Raw genomic sequence first — 23088 nt, 5'->3', positions numbered from 1 at the left:
CAAAGAACACTGAGTCAGCTTCTGGGGCCAAGAGACAGGGAGGCAGGGGCCATGCAGAAATGGAGATGGACATTTCCAAATTGGTACATCAGAATGGATTCTGCTGCTTCTCCCAGTACCTGCTTTTTGACCCTATCATTCCCAGGGAAAAAAAAAAAAAAAAAAAAAAAAAAAAAAATAATAATAATAATAATAAAATCTAAATTAGAACTGCTAGATCAGAGACATTTGCAGTTTGCTCCTAAGAGGCACAGAAAAAACCCCACCTCCTAAGAGGCACATCAAACCCCTCCACATCCACAGTGACAATTCACTGACCAAAAGCTTTAATTGTTATACCTTGCTTCAAAGGGAACAACTTCCCTTATTTTAATACCCTTGTGTCATACGCTTGTTCATGAAGTCTGCCTCCTAGGGTGAACAGAGATAACTCCCAGCCCAACATAACAGCAAACCGCTACCTTCTATCAGATGTACAACCAGCTAGTGTTCCAATAACAAAAACGGTTCCTTCAGCAGTTTTGGGGCCATCAATACAAACGGAAACAGAGCATGCAGAACTGAGATGTAAAGGGCTCCAGAAAAACAAGCAAGTTTCTCCCTTGAGCAGCCTGGGGTCAGTTACCACAGTGTAGTTTCTGAAGTGAAAAGAGCTGTGAGGTGAAGCTGCAGAAAATGATTCTGAGACCATCAGAAACGCTCCTGTCCAATACACATTTGCATTGACGTGATCACAACACAAGCTGTCCTGATACGACAATATGAGGCTCATCAGGGCAGTGGAGCTGGGGTGATCCTCTGCTGCCTTGTGGAGGGCATGCAAGGGACTGGCAGCAGCAGAGAGGATGCATCAGCCCATGAAGACAACATCTCACGTGACTTAACACAACAGATGACAAGAAAAATGGAAAATAAGGAGGGAAGAAACCAAAGAAGCTCATATATCTTAGAGCAGTACCCAGGAAGCCATTCAGCTAGGGATGTACTGAGGGAGTAATAACAACATGGGCAAATCTAAGTCATGTAGGTCCAAAATCAATATAGCAAATACCATGATGGATCTGAACAATCAAACCAGAGGATGTCCCAGCACTCATCTATGGAATAAACAGCTTCTCTTTAACTACAGTGCTCTCTCCTGTTTAGGGAGCTGTTGCCTATAGTCTCAGGTAAGGGAAGGGGGTGAGGGAAGGGAGTTTATTGGTATCACAACAGCAACAGATTATTGCTACACTGGAAACATGCATCATTCACCACAAAGGTTCTCTCAAGATAGGACCTTCTGGAGCCAAGCAGCTTATGGGTTAGTAGCACTATGCCTTTGTAAGACAAGTCTTCACATTCAGTTTCAGCATTAGAATGACTTTTTAAGACCGTTATCCTGAAAAAAACAGAGATACAGAGATGTCAGAGGGAAAATCAGAATCAAGCTTACAGTGCAGTTTCATATTTGGCTTTATTAGCTAGCAGAAATTGCTCCAAATTTGTGCTACTGACCTGTTAACTGCAGCAGAGCAAGTCCAAGGCAGAAGTGGCAGGCATATCCAAGTAGGACAATGCTTCAATAATTTTGGCATGATTCTAAAAGCTGCTCAATTAATATGCTTGAAAAGTGCAGGGAGCAACTCAATAGAAAAGCCTAGTAGTGAGAGTTTTTTTAGAATAATACATATTTTGAAGACTTTTCATTTGCAAATTCCACCTGGAAATTCTTTCTGAAACTTGAGTTGTGCTTGGTGTCTACTACATGCATTTCTGTGATGATTACATAAGGATTAGTTTTTATCCCCATGGACAGGTGTGGAACTCTGTAATTAACAAACTACTACAGCTGAGTTTAAAGAGACAAAGATAGTAGAAGGAAAAGTAACATCACATGTTGTTTAGAAAGGGGGGGGGGAACTTTAATGTAGCAAACATGCTTGCCATGGGTTATGATTCTAAGGTTCCATGTACAGCCAAACTCTCAAGTCATGTGAGAATACCAGGGAAAATAACTTTAAGTCCTTTACTCTTTATAAGGTTACTGCAAAAAATTTTGCTTATCTACAGATGTCAAAGGATAATTTTCAAGATACAGGTTTTTTTTCTTATATTTTTCTGACATAGCGGGAGGGTTGATCTATGGTTCTAAAAAAACCCCAAAACCCAACAAAACTCAGGAACACTCGACCACAACAAATTTGAGACATTAATTGGATAAGTGGGAATAGAAACAGGCATATTTTTGCATCAGTTTATGCAATAGAGCTTACACAAAGTAAACTTTGTTTCTTTTCTGAATTTTGCTAACGCCTTGCTCCTGGCACACTATGGAAAAGGCCCCACACTCATCCAGGCAAGATCAAAATCCTTAGTTTGCCTGTGTCCCACTGACAGGGCTCTCAGAGTGACAGGAGACCCACTGCTTGACATAGCTCCGTGGAAAGTCTTGTCCCTCCTGCTCAAGAGGGACAGCCCCACAAATGGTCTGACTGTTTTGCCCAAATTCAGAGTCAATTGGACTTCCACAGTCTGAGTCCACAAAGCCGCTGTCAATAGTGTCCAAATCTACACAGATCAAAGGATAACTGTCACTAGGCCTTGAATTGTGAGGGAAGAAGTCATAGAAGCCTTCACTGTAAGAAACACTTTCACCATCAGGAGAAGGTAGAGATCCTGGATTTTCCAAATCCCACTGATGAGGCTGCAAGCAAAGGGCTTCTAGGATGCTCCCCGCCCCTCCTTCCACTCCCCTTTCTCCTTGCTGGTTGACTGGGACACATCTGCTCCTCAGGCGGTCTGTAGACACCGAGCCGGAAGCAAGTATTTTGTCCTGTGTGTTCAGATCAGCCAAATGCAAGTCACTGGATATCTTTTTGTCTTTCTCATCAAAGTTAATCTTGGGGTAACCGGGTTCACCAGCACTATCACCTTCCTTGTTGGTATGCTCATGTTCTCTGTACACATGGTTACAGCTGCACTGGCAGTTACAAGGTGTAAATTCATCAGCCACAGTCACTGTATCGATTGACAAGTGCCCATATGTCTGGTCCTCATGGTCCTCAGTCCCACCACTACTGTTTACACTACACCACAGGGACTGGCTACCATGACCTGGGGCAGTCAGGCAAGATGCACAGGGCTTGCAAGGCACATTCTTTCTCAACTCATGCAGCTCTTCCTGTGGAGTGCTGTTGGAAGGATGCATGGTGTAAACTTCTAGGACTTCTGGAAGGACTATTCCCCATTCAAAAAAATCAAAAGTCATTTTCATACGGGATGCACCAACCCACTTCTGCAGAAAAGGAAGCAAAGGGAGAAAGAGGTTAGCGTCACAAGGTTTGAGGTTCCACAGAAATAACCAAATTTCTTATGCTTTTAGAGGCAAAAATCAAACCCTAAAATCACTGACTCCTCCAATATAACAGGAGGGTTTATTATGTTATTATGCTGTTATTATGAGACACAGGCAACTGCAGGAGAACTAACTGAAGTAATCAAAAACAACTAGCTCTGAGAGGTTTGCATGGCTTTGCAGTTTTCTCTGGCACTCCCATCAGAATCCCAGGCTTGAGAAATCACATTAATTCAGTTCACACATTGAGACAGCACCTATGGAGAATAAGGAGTATAGACATAACAGGTCTTCATGGCACTGAACAGGTACTGGAAAGCTCTGGTTCTTACATCTGGAGATGTTTGGCATTCCTTTGAGATAGATTTCCCCTCCTACTGCCCTAATAAGAATCCCTTGCTCAGGATATCATGACGGCCTTTTAGTCTGTCGTGTGCTCCACTCACTTGTGTAGCCCATTTATACCTTAAAATCTCCGTTATAAACCATGTAAAGAGGTTTGAAAAATGGAGCAGGGTCTGGGATGCAAGTCATCTTCTTCCACAAGCTGGAAGAGAAAAGAGAAAGACTTTGGGGTTAAGCATAACATTACAGATGCAAAGCAAAGCACCTCCAGACCCATTTCAAGCAGCTGGAATCACCTGCCCAGCCTTGTAAGTTAGCAAGTGGCTCAGGTTCCAAGGATATCTTGTGCTGCCAGAGCCATCTAATAGCCTTTCTTGTGAAGCTCACTGGAGGTGAGGCCTCAGTGCTTGCACACACACACTCACACTAAGGAAAGAGGTTCCAGACCTTTCCTTCCTGGAAAAGCACCAAATGCTAGAAATGCATTTTCACGGAGGCTGGGCTGGTTTGTGGTCTGCAGGCCAGAACCCTTCCCTATGCAATTCTTCTGTGAACCTGGGCTGTGTCAGTCCTGTTGCTGCACCAGCCCAGCCCTCCTCCATGTCAGCACCCCATATCTCTTCAAGGGTATGAGAAGCCTCTGAGAGGGACAGAGGCCTCCAGCCAGAATTGAAGGACCTATGTTAGCCTCAGAAAGGGGCAGCTAGCTCCGGCTACTGCTTAATCTGGCAACGGCGGAGCACCGACAAGACCAGGAGAACAACTCAGGAGGCTGTGTGGCCCTTGCTTCATCCCCGTGTACCACCATCTTGTCCCAGCCAGCTGAATGGCAGCAGAGTCCCAGAGGAAAGCAGGTCACTTGGGGCAGTACATCAACCAGTGACCATTCTTGGCTGTCCCTCACAGGCCCATAGCTGCCCACTCATAGATATACAAGACTCAAGGAAGGCTGCAGGTGAATACCCCATCTTTAACAAGATAGAATAAAAACATTAACTCCTGCCTCCTGAAACATTCTTACCTCTGCTGTTTGGCCAGAAATGTTGTGATTGAGGCCATGATTGCCACGACAATACCAAACAGCAACAGCCATTCCATACCTGCTGTCTGTGTCACTGCTGGAGAAAGAGACAAGGTCATTCAGGCTCACCTTGCATTTATATGATCAATAAACAAGAGATAGTGAGGAAAAAGAGTTTTGGGAATGGAAAGTGTTGTCAAGCATTAGAATGGGCTGGCCAAGGAGGTGGTGGAGTCACTGTCCTTGGAGGTGTTCAAGAGACTGAGCATGGCACTTAGTACTATGGTCTAGTTGATAAAGTGACGACTGGTCAAAGATTGGTCCTGATGATCTTGGAGGTCTTTTCCAACCTAAATGATTCTATGAGACATCCTTAATTTCTGTTCCAGATTCTCTCACTGGAGCTGTCACCTGGTCATCAGTGCTCCAGACAGGTCTGATTGAGGGTGCTTAGAGATGATTGCATCAATGAAAGGGGCAGTACATCAGCTGCCCTATGACCTGGCTGCACCACAGATAGACACCCAGCATAGTTAGGGCAGGGCAGCTCCTTGCCACAAAGACCCCTGGTGTTTCTGACTCCTGGTTTAGGGACACCTCCACAAATGTTCTGTGAAGTGAAAGAGTGTAGCTGATTAGACACAGGTATTGACTAGATGACTGCTTGGTGGCTACTCTCCACCTGTGATGAAAAGGAGTACCTTTTAGATCCAGAACTCAGGTATCACTTAGCAAATGGAGCCTGGCCCTGCTGCCACTGCACCAGGTAAACTCTGTAATACTTCAGTTCGAGCTGAAGATCAGTGAGAGCAGGGAAGCTCAGCACTTGCTGCTGGTATTGGCCACAGTCATTTTGCACTTGCTCTATTGGAGCAAAGGCTCCTTATTTTCATAGACTCTGTTCCACCATGACAAAGATCAGTGTACTTCCTTGTATAAAGTACTGTGAATTCGCTGTGGAGTGGTGGCTACCAAGAAAAACAGCTATGCCCAGCATGACCAAACATCAGAGTTCAGACACAGAATTCAGGTGTGAGAGCAAGATCCCCCTCCCCTCAGCTGAAGAAAACACTAAGATGCAGTTTAGGATATCTCCCCCATTTCTGAAAGTTGCAAGCAGGACCCTGGACATTTGACACTGAAAAGGAAGGTAGAGGCAGCACCCTGCAAGCGGCATCCAAATGTACTGCCAATGCCACCAAACACTCATCTTTTGCCAGACGGTGAGAACATCAACACTGACAGCCCAGGCTTGGTGTTCACATAACCAGTAAGGAAGCTAACCATACCTGTCTTTACTGGACTGTTTAAAATTTGTTCTAATTAATTAGATTTTATTTATGTTCTGAAAGCATTCTCTGACACTGGACTAATTGAAAGGGCAAGAAGATCTGGCAGCATGTACCGGCAGGGCTGGTTTTCACTGACAGCGGAGAACTCCATTCACTCCAGAAACCACCATAGCCACTGTTTTCCCGGGGTCTGGCTCTCACTTGGAACTCATACTCAGTGTTTGCCTGGAGTTCCCATGGCAGGATCACCAATGTCCGTTTATCTTCATGAACAGCTTTAGTCTTCTGAGTCTGTGAATGATTAAACACCAAACACTAGAGTGACTGCTCTTATGTTGCTCGTACTACTGCACAGTAAGGATGCCTGCAGAGTAACCTTTTCTGCTTTCATGTTGTTTCTGCAAGGCCATGCTCTGACTGGTCAGCAGCTGCATGCAGCCCTGGGGGAGGTTTTCAGGCAGGACAGCATGAGAATCAAATGAACTATCACAGGATCTAAATCTTCTCACACAGCTTCTGCTTCTAAATTAATTTTTGGGTTTGCCTGTTTTCAGTCCAGTCAAGCAGAGAGACATTTTTTCTAAACCATGAAAACCCTTCTTTCCCACCAGTGCTACTCTCCTGGTTGTGCTGGCCTACTCTTTTCTGGTACACCCTACTTGATGGTAAAGTGACGTCTCACTTACTTCCCAGGTGTCAGTTCTTCTTTTGTAACGCAGCTGATATTCCAGCTCCTCATTCAAAAAGTAGAAGGAAGAGTTCTGGTAGATGGTTTCCCAAGAAAAATTGTAACCCTCTGAGAACAAAGCGGTCAGGTTGAATGGAGGCTGTGGTTTTACTGGAAGACAGGATGGTGTTAAGTTTCATAAGATTACTACAATTAAGAGATGGCCCAACATGGTATCAGCAATGCAGAGTGAGCAGGGAACACAGCTGCGCAGGCAGTGGCGGGCCTTCCTGCACTAGAGAACATCCACAGCATTCCTGCCCTCAGCCATACACAGAACCTCACATATGAGGAGCACAATGAAGTCGGGACCATGTTTCTCTGAATGTATCTTTGCTTATCTCTGAACCTCCTCATTACCTATGGAGAAGGAAAGATAGTTCACAGGGCTAATAAACTCCAGGGAGATTATATAAAATATAGAGCACCTTGTTCTTCTCATGACATAAAAGAACTCTGTGTAGTCATAATCATTTGTAAAATTGGGGAAATACCCCTCAATGTAACAGGGCCACGAGGAGAAGCTGAGGCTAGGGGACACTGCATAAACCCACAGCAATTCCATTTCCCAACTGCCCAAAAAGCAAGCTTTTGCATCCCTGCAGGGAGTGTTCATATATTGAAAAGCAATAATGCAAAATTCCAGCAGTCTGCAGGGCCCACCACTGAGATATACCTTTGGATAAGGACCTCTAGGAGATGTGCAAAGCACCACCACCCAATCTCTAGTCTGTCAGTGGGAGCAAGGAGACCTCCTGAAATGTTATGGCATTTGTCAAAAAGATGACACTTCTCAAGTAAAGTTTAATTTCAGAAGAATCCAAAAAGAAAAATCCTTTTTGTATGTCATTCCTATGTATGGTACCCATCTGCCTGGCTAACCACTCCTTTTCTTCACAGATTGCTACACAAGCCAGAACATACCAACATTCCACCACGTCAGCTACATGATTGCATTCAGTCTTCATGTCACACAGGAGAAATGATTAGGAATTGCCCCAGAAAGGGGAACTGCCACATCCAGTACGTCTGGGACATCTTGTGCCACCCAAAATAATGTCATGTTGGTTCAGGTGTCCACTGCAAAAGCCTTTTGAGACCCTCCAGCTCCTTGGATATTACAAGAGAGCTGGAGAAAGACTTTTGACAAGGGCGTGCAGTAATAAGACAAGGGGGAATGGCTTCACACTGACAGAGGACACGGTTAGATGGGATATCAGGGATAAATTCTTGTCTATGAGCATGGTGAGGAGCTAGCACACATTGCCCAAAGAAACTGTGGCTGCCCCATCGCTGGCAGCGTCCAAAGCCAGTTTGGATGAGGCTTGTCTAGTGGAAGGGCAGGGGGTTGGAGCTGAATGATCTTTAAGGTCCCTTCCAACACAAACCATTTTAAAGATTTTGTGATTTGTGACATTTGTAATAAAGCAATTCCTCCTGCCCTTTAGAATCCAGCCAAGAACAAGATCTTGCATAGCCTAGGCATGAGACTGGTCTAAGGTGGATATTTATCACCTACTGCTTCATGGTGAAAAGGAATTTCCCCGTGAAAAGCATGGACCAAGCCAGCTCTAAGCTCAGCCTCAAACATAATAGCAATAAGAGCACAGCACTTTATGTAGATGAGTGAACAACAAGCATAGCTCCACACTGCTTGCTGCCACTCTCACTCCTTGCCCAGACTATCCTAGCACATAAAGTCAATTAGTATTTATCAAATTCACCATTTTTGTACTTACTGTTGTCTGATAAATAAAAGTCTTTGGAAAGTACATGCTGCCTATCAGCTATCTCTGTAACATCCACCTGGACTTTGGTATCTGCCAGGAGTTCAGTCATGTCCACAGTGCACATGTACTGTATGTGACTGGTGTTCCTTGACAATTGCAGGAGACTGCAGACAGCCACAGTAGTTTCTGGATCTTCCCCAGGAACCCTAAAAAAGCCAAAACAATCAAGTCTGCACGTATCACATGCTGTAGTTGGATTAATCTGTTGCTGAACCACCAGGCCCAGGAAATGATTAAAATGAAAAATCAACATGTTCAAATACTAAACCTCAACAGATTTCTTTTTTCCCTTTGACTTGCTCAGCTTAGCATATTTGAGAGAAATAGGAAAGTGTTTCTGGAAAGGAAAGGTGCTCCTCAGGGCTACACAGCCCAAGACAGTATTCACTTCCTTGCTGAGGCAGAACAGCAGCAGACTGGACAGTCTACAAGAGCCCTGCCAATGCACGCAGGAGAAAGTTCACTTTTAACAGCAGCAAAGGCCAAGGTATTCCCATGGCAGCAGAGAAGGCAGTGCTAAGGGAGCTGGAGTCAGCACAGCAGTCAGCAGAAAGAAGCACAGTCAGTGGACACAGGAACCAGGGGTTCTTTGCTAGAGAAGAAGTCAGTTTGTAAGTGGAGTGCAAAATACCAAGTAAAAAACCAAAATGGCAGCAAAACCAGGATTTCTACCTAACAAGGAGGACAGAAGGTTGCTGCTGTGCTATGGCCATGTAGAGGCTCCTGTAACTGGACTTGCTCATCCCACCAAGACATACCATGTTGCAGTGAGATTGTATGAACCGGCGCCTGACTCATCTTGCACGATACAGGACAGGGTCTGTACATAGTCCACGAAACAAGTGAGGCTTTCACAACACATAGCTGTAAATTTGGAAAGAGAAAATGCAATATCAACTTTTATGATAAAGCAAGGAGAACTTTGTATCAATATATGCTCTCCTCAGGGTTCCCATTAAATCTGAAGGGAGCAGACCAGTCATTGGAAACCATCTTCCCTCCCACTGAAAGTCTCCAGTCTTGGGACGTAAGATGTGTCCCAACTCTACAGGGCAACAAGTCAGTGATGGCAAGATAAGTGTCAAACAAAAAGCTATTAAAAACACTGTGGCAGCCAAAATCAGGAAATGCCCAAATTGTGACTGAATTTTCAGACTTATCCCTGTCCCTTCTTGTACAATCACTACAGCAGTCACATATTTCTGCAAGAGTCTTAGCTTATGTGGCACATAGAAGAGGCATGAAACCTAATAAGAAACAGTAGCATATTCAAACAGTTTAATGATACTGCTTTCTAAACTGAGTACTGGTTTTTGCTAGTCTAGTTTTCATTATGCATCTACATAGCACTTTACACATTTTTTTGAAGCGCTGTTTTAGTAATTTTTTCTTTGCCATTCTCTTTTCTATTTTCTAAATCTTGGTACCCACAGCATTAGTACTTTTTATGTCCAGCACCAGAGCCTTGAAATATGTTTTTCATGAAATTGGTAATAAAAAGTATTGCAAATTTATAGTTACTATAATTTCTATAAAATGCTCTGATAAGCACAATTTATTAACTACAGACTACTCAAGAGAACTTGAGAGGCAATTGTAGAAATTACACTCATTAAGGAAAATCAAGTAATTTTTTGAAAGTGAACACAAAGCAGTATTTATATTCTTGTGCTTGTTTTGCAGGAGCTCTGCTCACAGACCAGCATCCTGTATGTGTTTTATAAAAGTACAATTGTCCTGTACATAACACACTTATCTCCATGGATTTCAAGGCAGGTAAGACAGTAGCACAGTGAGAAATGTCTGCATTGACGAGTCCCTTCCTGACAGCTCCCTGGGCTGACAGGAACTACCACCACTACACTAGGAATGGGTGAATGAGGAAAGGCCTGCAGGAGATGCAGCATGCCATGCTGGTTCAAACCATGCCTACTGCAGTGACCATTCATTTCTGACATGTAAAGTATGACCCCTTTCCGATGGGAACAAAATTGTCATCATCTAGGAAAAGACTCAAGATTGTTACATCCATGCTTAAATCAAGCATGGGCTCTTCCCTACCATAAAGGCTACTCCCAGTCTCCTGAGAACAAACTACTTTGCAGTCATCAGGCAACCAAACTCTTTGATGCTAACCACACTGCAAGCTCACTTCCCTTTGCTGTTCTGCTGCTTTCTTGGTTAGAGAAGCCACACTCCCTGCTTCCTTCTACCTTGTTGCAACATGCTTTATGTCCAGAGTGCTGTTTGCTAATGTGATATGCTCAACAGCTGCAATGCCCAATCTTACAGCTGAAGCTGTACGCAGAGAACTACCATGGAATGCAGACGGTGTGTGCAGTGATGGATCAGAAACATCTGTTTCACCCTTCAGACCACGTGGCTGTCCATAAAAACAAGCTGTCTGCGTTTAGAGTCACAATGCACAGCAGGCGTGTCCAGTGGAGGGTGCAGTCCCCTTCTAGGGTGGGGTAAATTCAGAGGAAAACGAAGTCCAACTTTTCCCTGCTGAAGTCACCCATCACAACATTTACTTCCTAGACCTCACATATCAGAGCACAGACTACTCTCCTCAGATTTGTATGCAGGAGCCTCCTTAACTCAAAGAGTTAGGATGGTGGCAGAAGAAGTTTGGGGATGTTTGCAACAGATTGGTCCCAAGGATGCACGTATGATTTTTTTTTTAAAGCTTGATTTTGACTTTTAATATTTCACGCTGACTTCAGAATTATGTTCTAAAATTTTTATTAAGTTTTCAGGTTTCAGTCAACTCTCAGTTGACTTTTTTGAGGGTTCTGGACCAAGCACTGTTTACAGAATCCTGAGCAACATACTTTTTCTCTTTTTGCCTAACTTTGTTTTCCTAAAAAAAATGAGCTTAGAAATACCTTGCATTGCTTTAAAAAGAGCAACAAGTATTAATAGGCTATTAAACAGCAGTAATTAGTGTTCTTGTATGCTATTATGTTAATTAGTCAATCAGACTTCTATTCCTAGGTAGCTGGTAAGTTGCCAGGATATCTTTGGGCAATAATCTGTTAACAAAATTAAGAGGACAGCTTTTTACTGGGGAAGGAATAATTAAGTGTTGTAAAACCAGTTAGTTAGATCTAGGATGAAATGTCCATCCTTGGCAGCTTCAGAAACAAAACTTGAATACTTCTAGCAGTAAGGTCTAGATTGATCCAAACTGAAATTAGCACACAGTAGTTCTCTGGTTTGCATCACACAAAATTCAGACCAGACATCACAGTGGTCCCTTCTGACAGGAAGATATAATTCTGTATGCATCTTTCCTCCTTATGTAGGTCTGGGGCAGATCCAATTTTCTGCCTACAAGCAGCAGGTAAGATACTAAACTTTCATGGCTCACTGCAGACATGGTTGTCACTGCCTTTTTCTGTCCAGCTGATCTGTTTAGAAAGTCAGCTCTGAGTCAGCTGGAGTTTGCAGTGTGGGTAGGAACCAGCCAAAAATGGGGGATGTGGGGGTGGTGTGACTGTATGCACAGCCCAGTCCTAAACAAAGGGACTCAGACTAGGAAAGGTTCACTCCACTGACCCTGGCTGACCAGCCAACAGCAACTCTACGGATATCTTGTCTCAGTGACCAGAACGATTTCTACAGCAAAGGGTATTTTTTGGTGGGGGAAATCCTACTCTAATGTCACTAGGAGACATTTCAGTGCAAAGCAGGCACAACCTCTGCAGGCTGTCTGCTAGTGCTGCTCCTGAGAGCGGTACACAGCCTGGCTGAACTCTGCCCAGCTGTGCACCTTCCTGTGCCTGTCCTCCACTCATTAGCGCATGGAATTCTCTCCCCTGGGTCTTTACCATGTGCTTGCTGTCCCCTGGCAACCTTGTGCCATGCACATCTCATCAGAGTCAGCACTTACGGCCACTAAGATAGATCCTGTGGGTGTACAACCTGAAATAAATATCTGAGGACTTACTGTACTGGAATAAAAGGCAGAAGAAAATATCCTGGAGCCACTGTTTGTTCCTCATGGTGGTTCTCACTGGATGCCCTGAGGAAGAAAAAAACAAACCCAAACAAAAAACAACCACAAACAAGACTCCCACAACAAATTTAAAGCTCCTCTCAGACATCTAGCTGATTAAAGTTGAGGTGGAATTAATCTTGCTTTCATTTAAACATCTAAAAGTAAAGTGCCTTATTTAGACAATTAATTTCAGCTCCCCTGTATCTATTCCATGGGCTAAGGAGGTATGACCAACAGCCTGCCAACTTGCCATAAGCAAGGTCAGTGAAATCTTTGCTCCTTGTCAGTGCATGCACAGAGAAAGCAGCAAAATGGCTGCAGCTCGGGCTATCCAGGCAACAAGAAAGACTCTTGGGTTAATTGCTAACCCATTTTTTCTTCATTAGTATTGGCTAGGAATAGTACTAGGAATGGCTTGCCACTAGAAGTGACATTGCTGCAGATTAAGCAGCTATGCAGTGAATTAGCCAAATGGAGTCTGAATATCATTGTGGGTCTGTGTGAGGAAAGCTAGTAAGAACTTATTCATTTGGTGTACCCATCGTTAAATAAGCATGAAGTATCTAGTTAAGGGACTCCAGAAAGACAGACCAGAGAAAAAAAGAAAAAAACCCAGTTTCCCACATAGCATCCAAGAGTACAGTGTACGGTACAACTGCAGGGAGAGGCTGCCCTGATGCCCTGAAGAGACCCTACAAGAAAGTCTTCAGAGAAGGTGATGGCAGGATGTTTAAAACAGAGGAAATGGCATCACATACAAATGACTGTTCAACCCACAGCCTGTGCTCTAAGACAAAACTCTCAAGTCATATAATACATTTAAAGCTGCATTTTCACAGCACTTAAACATTTATAGAAACACATGGATGTGCACAGAAAGACTTAAAATGTGCTCCCTGAAGAGCTGATTGGCTGTTGATACCTGGTCCAGTCTTTAGTGCTGTTTTTTCCAGCTATTCTTAAATGAGCTATTCTTAAATGACTTTGGAGAAAAAACGTGTGTTATTTTGGGGACATGGTTTCATTGAAAACAAGTTGCAAGGATGTGCAGACAGCAGGAAGGGCCTATATACCATGCCACATAATCTGATCTACTCTTTTAGTTTAAAAAAAAAAATCACCCCTTGTCCTGTTGCAACAGACTCTGCTAAAATATCTCTCCTTATCTTTTTTACTGTCTCCCTTTAAATAATGAGAGATTGCAGTAAGGTCTCCTGTCGGGGGTTGGGTTTTCCTATGGAACTTTCCCCCCCATGGGTTGCTAGGAGACTAAATGCTGGTTCTTGGAGGGTGCTTGACCCACACAAAAGAAGTAGGTCACTTGGTTTGAGGGGGTGGAAGAGGTCCGGGAGCTGAGGGTTTTTTCTTCTGCCCTCGGTCTCGGAGTGGAGGGTCGGGTGACTGCTGGCTGCGTGAGGAGTCCGCTGTTAACGGAGGGTCCGATCCTGGGAATTCTATCATCTGCCAGAGCGCCCAGGAATTCGGAGCCCCTCGCCTGCCCTGCTGGAGCTGGGTCAGCCCGGGTCCAGCCGCCGCGGCTCCTTCAGCACTGCTCACTTCGCCTGCCGGGACACCCCACCGTTTGCAGCCATCAGCCCCGGAGCTTTCCACCTCTTCAGCTCGGTGCTCTCGGGGTCCCAAGAGATCGGAGTGCCCGGGGCTTGTGAGACAAAGCCCCTGGGGGTTCTTTGTTCTGATTATTATTATTATTGCTGTTGTTGTTTGTTTGGCCTGTTATATTTACTGGTAAAGAACTGTTATTCCTTTCCCCATAGCTCTGACTGAAAAGCCTTTTCAATCTTCCAAATTATAATAACTTAGAGGGAAGGGATTGGAATTCCCCATTCCTAGAGAGGCCCCACCTCTGCCTAGCAGATACCTGTATTTTCAAACCAAGACAGTCTTCTCAAAGCCTTCTCTTCTTCAGGCTGGACAAACCCAATGCTCTCAGCCTGTCATACACAGCAGAGCTGCTCCAGCCCTTGAAGCATCTCTGTGACCTCCTCTGGACTCACTACAGCAGCTCCACATGCTGGTCACATTGGGGGTCCCAGACCTAAAGGCAGAACGCCAGGTAGGGTCTCAAGAGAGCAGAGTAGAGGGGGAGAATCCCCTCCCTTTACCAGCTGCCCACACTGCTGGGGAAGAAACCCCAGAACCAGGGGTTTCTGGGTTACCAGCATGCATGGCCTGCTTATGGCCAGCTTTTTATCCACCACTGCCCCCAGGTCCTTGTCAGCAGAGCTGGTCTCAACCTCTTTGTCCCTCAGCCTGTATTCATATAGGGGGTTGCAGGTATCCAGGTCCTGGGGTGCCTATGCTGCATCCACCACAAGCAACAAATACCCAGGCAATCACTCAACAGGGAGAAACCCATGAGGCCTTAAAGACTTAGGGAACATTTGTGGTGTTTAAAAATTTCCCAGGTTTACTCAAATAATGAAAGCAAAACAAATTTAGCAGCCACCAGAAAGCCCCTGCAAGCCTCATGTGAGCTCACAGATGTGCTCTCAGGTTGTCAGAGCCCAGGTGAGACCAGCAAGTCTAACTCCTGAGGTGCCACAGACGCTGTGTCACACCCTGCTGTGGGAGCAATGATGCAGCTGCTGCCCCTTCTTTCCTGCCAAACAAACCCTGCCCATGAAGCACTGTTCCAGCTCAGCAAGGAGCCCCAGGCACCCTGCCATCCTCCCTCACCTATTGCCAGTGGCAGGGCAAACTCTCTGCCTTCATACTCCAGCCCTTCTTACTGCATCACACATTGCCTTGAGTAAACACCTTTTCTTGACCCCTCTGGTCCAAGCTCTCCAAGTTTCCTCTGTATAACTTTTGTCATTACCACTACTTCTGGTCACTGAGATACAGTTCACTGTCTAACTCCACCTTGTGATCTCACCCATTTTCCACTGCTATTCTCCAAATCCTCATTCCTTTGAGGAAGGCTTGCTGTATTCTTTCCATCTGGGACCTCTTCACTCGATTTTGTGCTAAGGCTGGCTGCACCATGAGCCCATCTCAGCACCACTTTGTATTTTGACTGTCACACTCTTGGCCACCATGGGAAACAAGGAAAGGTGACTTGCTGCCAGGATGGATCGATGGAAGGAAGGAAGGGAGGGAGGGCTGGGCTCTCAGAGAAGTCTGCAGACCCACCACTTATTATAATCCAATTGGCAGAGTCTCTGATGCTTCGTATTCGCAATATTGCAGTAGCTCTCTGCTTTTATGCTCATTCCTGTCTAAATGAACAGACCAATCCAAGGAAAGACTTTGCTGCTCTTGCCTGTTGGACTGTGGTTTCTTTCAAGGGCCTCCCCTACTTTCCTTCCTCTGCTCAGAGAATGGTACCATCAGCCTGAAGGGACAGGTGGGACTGAACAGGAAAAAGTCAAAGCAAGAAGCCCAAGTAGCTCATTGGGTAGATGTCTTACAGTGTTACCAGAGACTGCCATTACACAATGGGGATAGGCTAGCATACAGCCTTGTAATCTAGAAGGAAGATTCCTGAAGAAGAGCAAAGTAGCAAAAATAAGAAAACCAGTAGGATCTGCTAAAATAGCTGAAACAAAGATACAATACTTCCTCAGTTGGGATCCTACTGTCCCATTTCCTACTTTTCCTGTGCTCACAGATTAGTCCAACATTTTTCTCCTTCTCTTCCCCTACCTCAGTGTGGTAGGAAAGAACTGTGACCTCTAAGAGCACCATAGACAGTTTCAGTACTGCTGAAACTGTCTGACCTCCTGGCTGTACTCCAGATTGTTATGACAAGACATGGACAGACAAAACATGTACAGAAGAGCTGGGAATGCTGCAGCCCTGCAGCAGTGTCTTGGTGGTCTTTGATGCCAAAAACCTCATGACTTTAATGAAGACGTATAGCAGCCCGAGTTCTGAAGCATGCTCCAGTCAGGGCCCCTGCAATCTTCAATCCCAATCTATTATTGGGACCTGCACCTTTCCTACGTCCCTCCATTTGTTACACCTTTCCCATTTGCTTCCTTCCGTCAGCATGTGATTGTTCACCTGGAGGAAAGAATGGCAGTGGGCAATGAGCAGAGGCAGGAAGAATCCCAGGCTGGCATTAAAAAAGTCTTTTCTACCTCATTTCATTTTCTCACTCTCAAATGGTGACTCTGAATCAGCTTCACACATCCTTGCAACACAGACACTTCTTACAAAATGTCAAGCATTGTACAGCTGCCAAGTACCACTTCTGCAAACTCTGTAGTATCCTTATGAGATCACAGCAATAAAGCTGAGTCGCCATTCAGAATAGACACTTGTAAATGATGCTACAAGTTTTTAATATACCAGAGAATAGAAAACAGGACCAATACAGACAGACATTTACGAAAATTATTTTTGTTAAGGATCTGGAAATATGATGCTATAAGCTGCCAAACATGGATGCAGCCTAAGTTCACAGTCTGAAGTGTTTCCAGGAAATGTATGTACTTAAAAAGAAAACAGACTCCCTCTGCCCAAAACTCTAAAATAACAACAAAACACAGACACACAAAAACCCAAACAAAAACAAAAATAACAAACAAAACAAACAAAAAGAAAACAAAAAAATCCCCAAACAAACAAACAAACCCAAAAACCCCCAACCAAATGAAAAAACAGCCCAAAAAACCAGAAAACCACCAAACCTCAAAACAAAACTAAGTAAGAACTAGTTTAAGTTTAAAAAAAGGGAAAAAATTATGGTATTTCCAAGCAGGAGAAAACGGGTTTTTTTGCACCCAAGCAAAAAAAGAGTGGAAGACACAGTTCACCAGTTATATGCCCAAACAAGCTTTCTTATGGGGGGGGGGAAGGTTGATGCACCCTGCCATCTAATCACAAAGCTGAAGCAACAGGGAGACAAAGGGGTGCTCTGACTGTCCAGAGGCTAAGAGCAATGACAGCTGGGGCACAAGCTTAAGCTTTAAAAGAAAGATTTACAGTGAAGATGCGACATCAAGCAGGAACAAACTGGCAGCAGGGAAAATTGGTGGAAACCTGGACATTACCTGCCCTGTTCTGTGCATTTCAGCCCTCCAACATTTCCATGACCAGACAGCAGAGCCCGCCTGGGGTGCTGGGGATCGGGTGGATCTCCTCAGCACTGAGTAAGAGCAAAGCCTACTTGTGCACAGCCAAAGGCCGTGGTGTATTGGAATACACAGCGATAAATGGAAATTGACGTCACCACTGTATCAGTATTACTGTGCCAACAGAAGGATGTGGTGAGACGAGGTGATGAATTCAGGTCCAAACACCCACACAACATTTATTACTGTACTGCTCTGCTTTCTTACATGAGAAAAGGGTGGGAGAGATGATAAAAACTCACAAGCCTCATATTTAAAAGGTCATAGTGAGGCTGGTGGACTTAGACTTGTGCAGTGAGCGGGTATCAGTGTCAAGGTACTAAAGGGCTAAGCCAAACTGCATAGTACAGCACGTGCTACATTGGAGATAGTCAAGCACCACGGCATTCAGCTTTCATCCATCCCTCAAATGGTTCCAGGATCAGGGCAACAGCACCAATCCTCAGACCACAGGCAGGGAGGTCATCTGGCTCCTACACAGGTGAGAGGCTCACCCCTGTCTTATCTATGATGCCTGTGACTTGTGTCTGGGCCAGGTCTCTTTAGATTGCAAGGCTGACACTGAGGGAGGGTCCATCATCTCACCTAATTGTACCTTTGAAGAGGCTTCAAAGAACCCATGCACACTCACTGTATCCTTGGACAAGAGGGAAATGAGCAGCACTATGGAGGGATTTGGCACACACAGCACAGTGTGGGGTAGGAGGAGCTAAGAGCGAGAACAAGGAGCTGTAATAACCCAAGAAGACTGCAGACTGAGTGGCTAAGTCAGAAATTTCCCAGGTTCTAAGTAATAGCTTTCTGTTCTGAGGATAGCATGCCAGGACAGTGGCATAGCTTTTGCCCCCTGATTACACAGGACTCTCCAAAGTGTGCCAATACTGTTATTTGTACAGAGGAGGGAGGGAAAGAGCAGCATGTGTGATCAGTCCAAGGAGTGATAGTCTGGCAGTCACAAGCCACACTACTTTTAATCTATGTAATACTATGCATTTGATATTACAGAGCTAATTTTAAAAACAGGAACACTGGTAGCACTGTAAGACCAATGGCTTTATAGAGTAAACATAGTGCACCAAAAGGCCTGTTTTCTTCAAATTTAACTCATAAAAAGTGTAATTTCAGCCTGGCCTGCAGCAGTAATATTTACCAAGAAGCAAGCATGAAGGGCACACAAGGGAAGGCTTGGTTGATTCTGTTATTCATGACCCAAAGCCATTTTGCCATCACTGGAAGAAGGGCAACATCTGTATGTATTTATCAGCAAGAACACACATCGAAAAAACAACATTCAGAGTGGACAATTCCTTTCTCTAGATATAAAACTAGTTATGCTTGGAGTTGTCAGGTTCATGATTTGAAGAAAAGGAGAAAAAACTCCACAGAAACAGTACTACCTCTGTACTTTCTTCCTGTCATAACAGAATTAAACCAATACCTGCAGCAGCATCAAAGATACAGACCTGCCATAGCTTTAGGGTCAAAGGCACCATTACTGGCTGGTGACATTTAGAAGGAAGATAATCATACATTATAATAAGAAAAAAATGGCAGGAGAACAGCTGAGACATGAGTAACGGTGTTCTGCTGGAAGGGAAAGCAATAGAAGAAACCACCTCAAAGCTCAGGAAACAGGTTAAAATATGAATGAGCCAGGCAGAAAGCAGAGGTGTTAGTCAGCAAAGCAGCAGGTTGAAAAACACCCAAGCTCCACAGGTGGTGGCTGTGAGCTGACACAGGATGCTGCAGGGGAGGGAGGAGTGCATTGCTTTCAGTCGGTGGAATACTGAATGTCACCTGCAGAGACCCCAGCACCCTGCCCTCCTGCCTCCCTTCTGCCTTTGCCAGTTATCTGTGGCCATCAACACTGGGATCAGCCTCTTGTTTTCCCCAATATTCATCAAGTCTGAACCCATACTGCATGAATGCTCTAGTAAGAGGACATCTCTCTGGCTCTAGCCAGAGGAAAAAGGCTTACCTTCACAGAGCTGTGGCTATGTACGTCTTGCTCACATGGAGGAGATTGTACAGAGGCTTGTATCTTCTCTTAGGAAATCACCAGACACATGCTGGTAAAGAGAAACAGGAATGACTGTACTTGTGAACTGGCCCTGACCATGTGAAACAGAAACCTACAGCTCTGCTCAGGCTCAAACCCAACATCCGCAGCTGCACTATGCAAAGCACGCCCAGAGCATCTCTGCAAAAGGTCAGCAAGACTGTCACGCTTTCCCACAGCGCTCACCTGAGTTGGCAGTGCTGGCAGAACTCCCTGCTCCTTCCACGCACTTTGGCGGAAACTGACTCTCTTAGAAACAACATCTATCAGCTTGTCCCCAGATCTCTGCAAGTGGGGATGCACCAAGACCAGAACTCTAGAGCTGGCTCACAGCTATTTATGGCAAGATCCTCACCTGCATCTAATGGAGCTCTGTTTTACCACAGCTATCAAAAATCAGCATGTCCCACCTATCCTGCCTGGCTGCAGCTCTTCCACACCTGTGTGCCTTAGGCAGCTTCCAGCACCTGTTGTAGGGTGAAGAGCACACCAGCTGTCTTCAGCCCCTGGCTGTGGCACCATGTGCAAAGCAAAGCAAAGGGCTTGCACAGCAAGCTGCATCTGTAAACCACAGAACATGCAGTCCTAACACATTTAGTGACTTCTCATGTCACTGGCAGCAACATATTGTGTCTTTAGGAGAAAAGTGAGGAAAGGAGTGGCTTCTCAGAAAAGCCACCCTTGCAGCCCCCCTCCACAATAAAATCTTGCTACACAAACCCAATATAGGAGTAGAGCTGGAGGTTTTAAGTTACAAGAACAGCAAATGCAGCTTGACCAGAAGTGGGAAGAATGTCTAATACTTCTGAACAAGGGTGTCTGTTGCAGGGGCCCAGCACAGCTCAGAATGAGGTCATGAAATAGTCAGCACATGTCAAACTGTGTATACTAATTCTTGCTATTGTGGAGGAAACATGGCATTTCATGGGCATTTCATTGCCCCCAGCTCATGTTGTGGAGGAACATGTTAAGTGTTTCTGAAGTACCTCAGCCAGGCAGTGGAGGGGAAAGACCACCCAGCAGTGAACTGCCTTGCACAACCTTCAAGCCCAGGACCTGCCAGACATGTGCACTGGTCAGCACTTGCCGCACAGTACAAGCCAGCTCCTCCCGACTTCAGCAGGTTACTTACCACAGACACTGGTTCCATGGCCAGCCACAGCCAATGCACACCTGGTTCTAACAGAAACTCTCTAGGGCATCAAAAAAAAAGGACTGGGGACTGGTTATAAGGCTGACCCAGGGTGGAAATTCTACCCCCAGAATGCAGTCCAGTGTTTTCTCACCTCATTATAATTCTTGCTGCTGTGTGGGTGGTTCATTGCAAGTGAAACCAGCAGTAGCTGTGCTGGGGAGAAGCAGTCAACCTCAAACCCTGCAGTTTATAGCAAATTTCCCCATTTCTAAGAGCTGGGGAAACAGCACCAAGTAGGAAAATCCCAGTGCTATGTATTAGTCACCAACTTGGTAGCCTTCAATCAGAGGACAAACACCACACTGTTATGAATGCCGTGCTCTTTATATTTGGGTATAGACAGGATGAAGGAAATGGCTGATCCATCACTGAACTGGGACAGGAGCTCCATAGGATGCCTGCCATGCTCCATGGACTGGGGCTGGTCTAGCACAGGATTAATCCCTCCACCAAAGACAGACTGTGGCTCACAGGCTGCACTGTAACAACTCTTGCCATGACAATTGCCTCTCTGCATTCAGAATATAGAAACTTAGGTCACATGCACAGATGGTCAGTTTTATAGAGAGCATTCCGGCTAAGAGCAAAAAAAGAACGAAACAGCTGCTTCTCCCCTCCTGCAGCTAAATGGGCCACAGCAGCCAGTTCCCCATTCTGTTCAACTAGGACTGCTGCCAGTTTTTCTTCTCTTTCATCTTGCAGTCTTACTGAAGGGACAGTAAGGAAACTTCAGTGTTATAGAAAGACACAGGAGGAGCAGATTGGAAGCAGGACAGCAAAAGGGACAAATAGACCAAAGTAGCTTTGGCCAGAGTTCAGCAGAGATGTAAAGTTCCTCTCAACAAACTTGTCACAAGGAATGAAAACACTCAGGATTTAGCAATCCAGCAGTGCTGCTGGTAGCTGTTATTAGGCACTCTGAGAAAACAGGCCAAGGTATGGCAATTCATTAAGCTTTAACTTTGCTTGTGTTCATGAGGTATCTGGAAGGTGCCCTCTTCCTCACTGACTATGTTTTTCCTTTGCTTTGGAGCAATCTGTTTAGAATGACGACAGTCCTGCTGTTGAAAACCAAACCAGTTCACTGGTCTCCCTGCATTCTTACCAGAAAGCTCCTACTGAGCTGTTGCTTGGCTTCCGACCTTGTGACTTTGGTGCAGTAGGAGAGGCTTTGAGGGCTGTGGCCACGACTGTACGGACTCAGCCACAGAAGCGTGGTGAAAAAAACCTAAAATTCTGGGTAATGTGACATCAAGATACATCATCACATGGAAGCCTGGGGCAGACTTTGTATTCAGCAATCTGCAGAGGTGAGAAATGATCTGTGTATTTGTGTGCATGCAAGGACACACATACCTGGGCACTGCAAAAATAGGTAATAATAAAAATTACCTATTTTTTGTAAAAGCAACTGCATACAAAAGAACACACTTTGGAAACACCTGTCAGGGTAGAACACAGACTGCATGAATCATGTTCCCTAACAGGTTTTCTACAGAAAATACATGGTTAGGAGGAAAAAAAAATCAAAAACCTGTTCTGTCAGCCTCTCTTCATTAAAGAGTTTTGTCATATAATTCCACGGTCAGAGGTAAACCTTAGGGAGCAGTGTTTTGGGAACTACAACCTTCTCATTTAGTTCTTTAACCCTTTGTTCCTTTGGCCCTATTCATTGCAACACTTAAAATAACTTATTTTCTTATATAAAGTTCGTAGCTTGTGGTGGGTGAACACTTGGACATCCTTGCACCCTGTCTCAACAAATGTAGGGTCACAAAGCAAGATGCAGAGGCAAGCTATTTAAAAAGTTGACCCCTCCTTCACCCTAAATTAACTTGTCCCTACCCCCAAGAACCTGACTCCACATCCTCAAAGTCCTGCTCTATATTAGTATATTAGTATCACCTTTGTTGTGTGGTTATTGTTAGTTTTCTATGGACAATGATAAACCTCATATGTTTTGACAACAGCTGATCCTTACAGGTCCGTATTTCCAAGGAGCCAACTCTATTCAGAAGAGAAATGAAAATAAGCCAAGTCTGTGGCATTTCTGCAATGGAAAAAGAGTGTTATCTGGACTAGTTTCTCCTGAACTGTGAATGCACCAGCTTTTTTTTTTCTCAGGAACTTATTTCACTCATGGTGAGTCAGGTTGCTAGTATTTGGTAGACAGGTGAGAAAGATGTGGAGGTGGGGTGATTATGAGCAAGTAATAAATAC

General features: G+C 44.8%; 1 protein-coding gene across 6 annotated transcripts; it reads right to left on the bottom strand.

Annotated features, from left to right (window-relative positions):
- Nucleotides 1-296: 296 nt before the first annotated feature.
- Nucleotides 297-19983, bottom strand: IL21R (interleukin 21 receptor). Of its 6 annotated transcripts, XM_040079465.2 has the most exons (12): nucleotides 19860-19983; nucleotides 19593-19683; nucleotides 14395-14571; nucleotides 12465-12539; nucleotides 9271-9376; nucleotides 8462-8658; nucleotides 6682-6833; nucleotides 6109-6286; nucleotides 4704-4800; nucleotides 3803-3884; nucleotides 1498-3277; nucleotides 300-1381 (listed from the first exon to the last, which is right to left on the bottom strand). In XM_040079465.2, the coding sequence occupies exons 4-11, from the start codon at nucleotides 12517-12519 to the stop codon at nucleotides 2354-2356; spliced, it is 1791 nt and encodes a 596-aa protein (XP_039935399.1). In that variant the 5' UTR covers nucleotides 12520-12539; nucleotides 14395-14571; nucleotides 19593-19683; nucleotides 19860-19983; the 3' UTR covers nucleotides 300-1381; nucleotides 1498-2353. The 6 variants fall into 6 exon arrangements, with proteins under 6 accessions (XP_039935403.1, XP_039935400.1, XP_039935401.1 ...); XM_040079466.2 differs by lacking the exon at nucleotides 14395-14571 and having other exon boundaries at nucleotides 299-1381; nucleotides 4704-4797; XM_040079467.2 differs by lacking the exon at nucleotides 14395-14571 and having other exon boundaries at nucleotides 299-1381; nucleotides 6682-6791.
- Between the last annotated feature and the right edge of the window lie 3105 nt (nucleotides 19984-23088).

Source organism: Hirundo rustica, chromosome 15 (genome assembly GCF_015227805.2).
Source record: "Hirundo rustica isolate bHirRus1 chromosome 15, bHirRus1.pri.v3, whole genome shotgun sequence".
Taxonomy (NCBI): Eukaryota; Metazoa; Chordata; class Aves; order Passeriformes; family Hirundinidae; genus Hirundo; species Hirundo rustica.
Note: the sequence above shows the minus strand (reverse complement) of the source record. Positions and strands in the feature narration are given on the sequence as shown.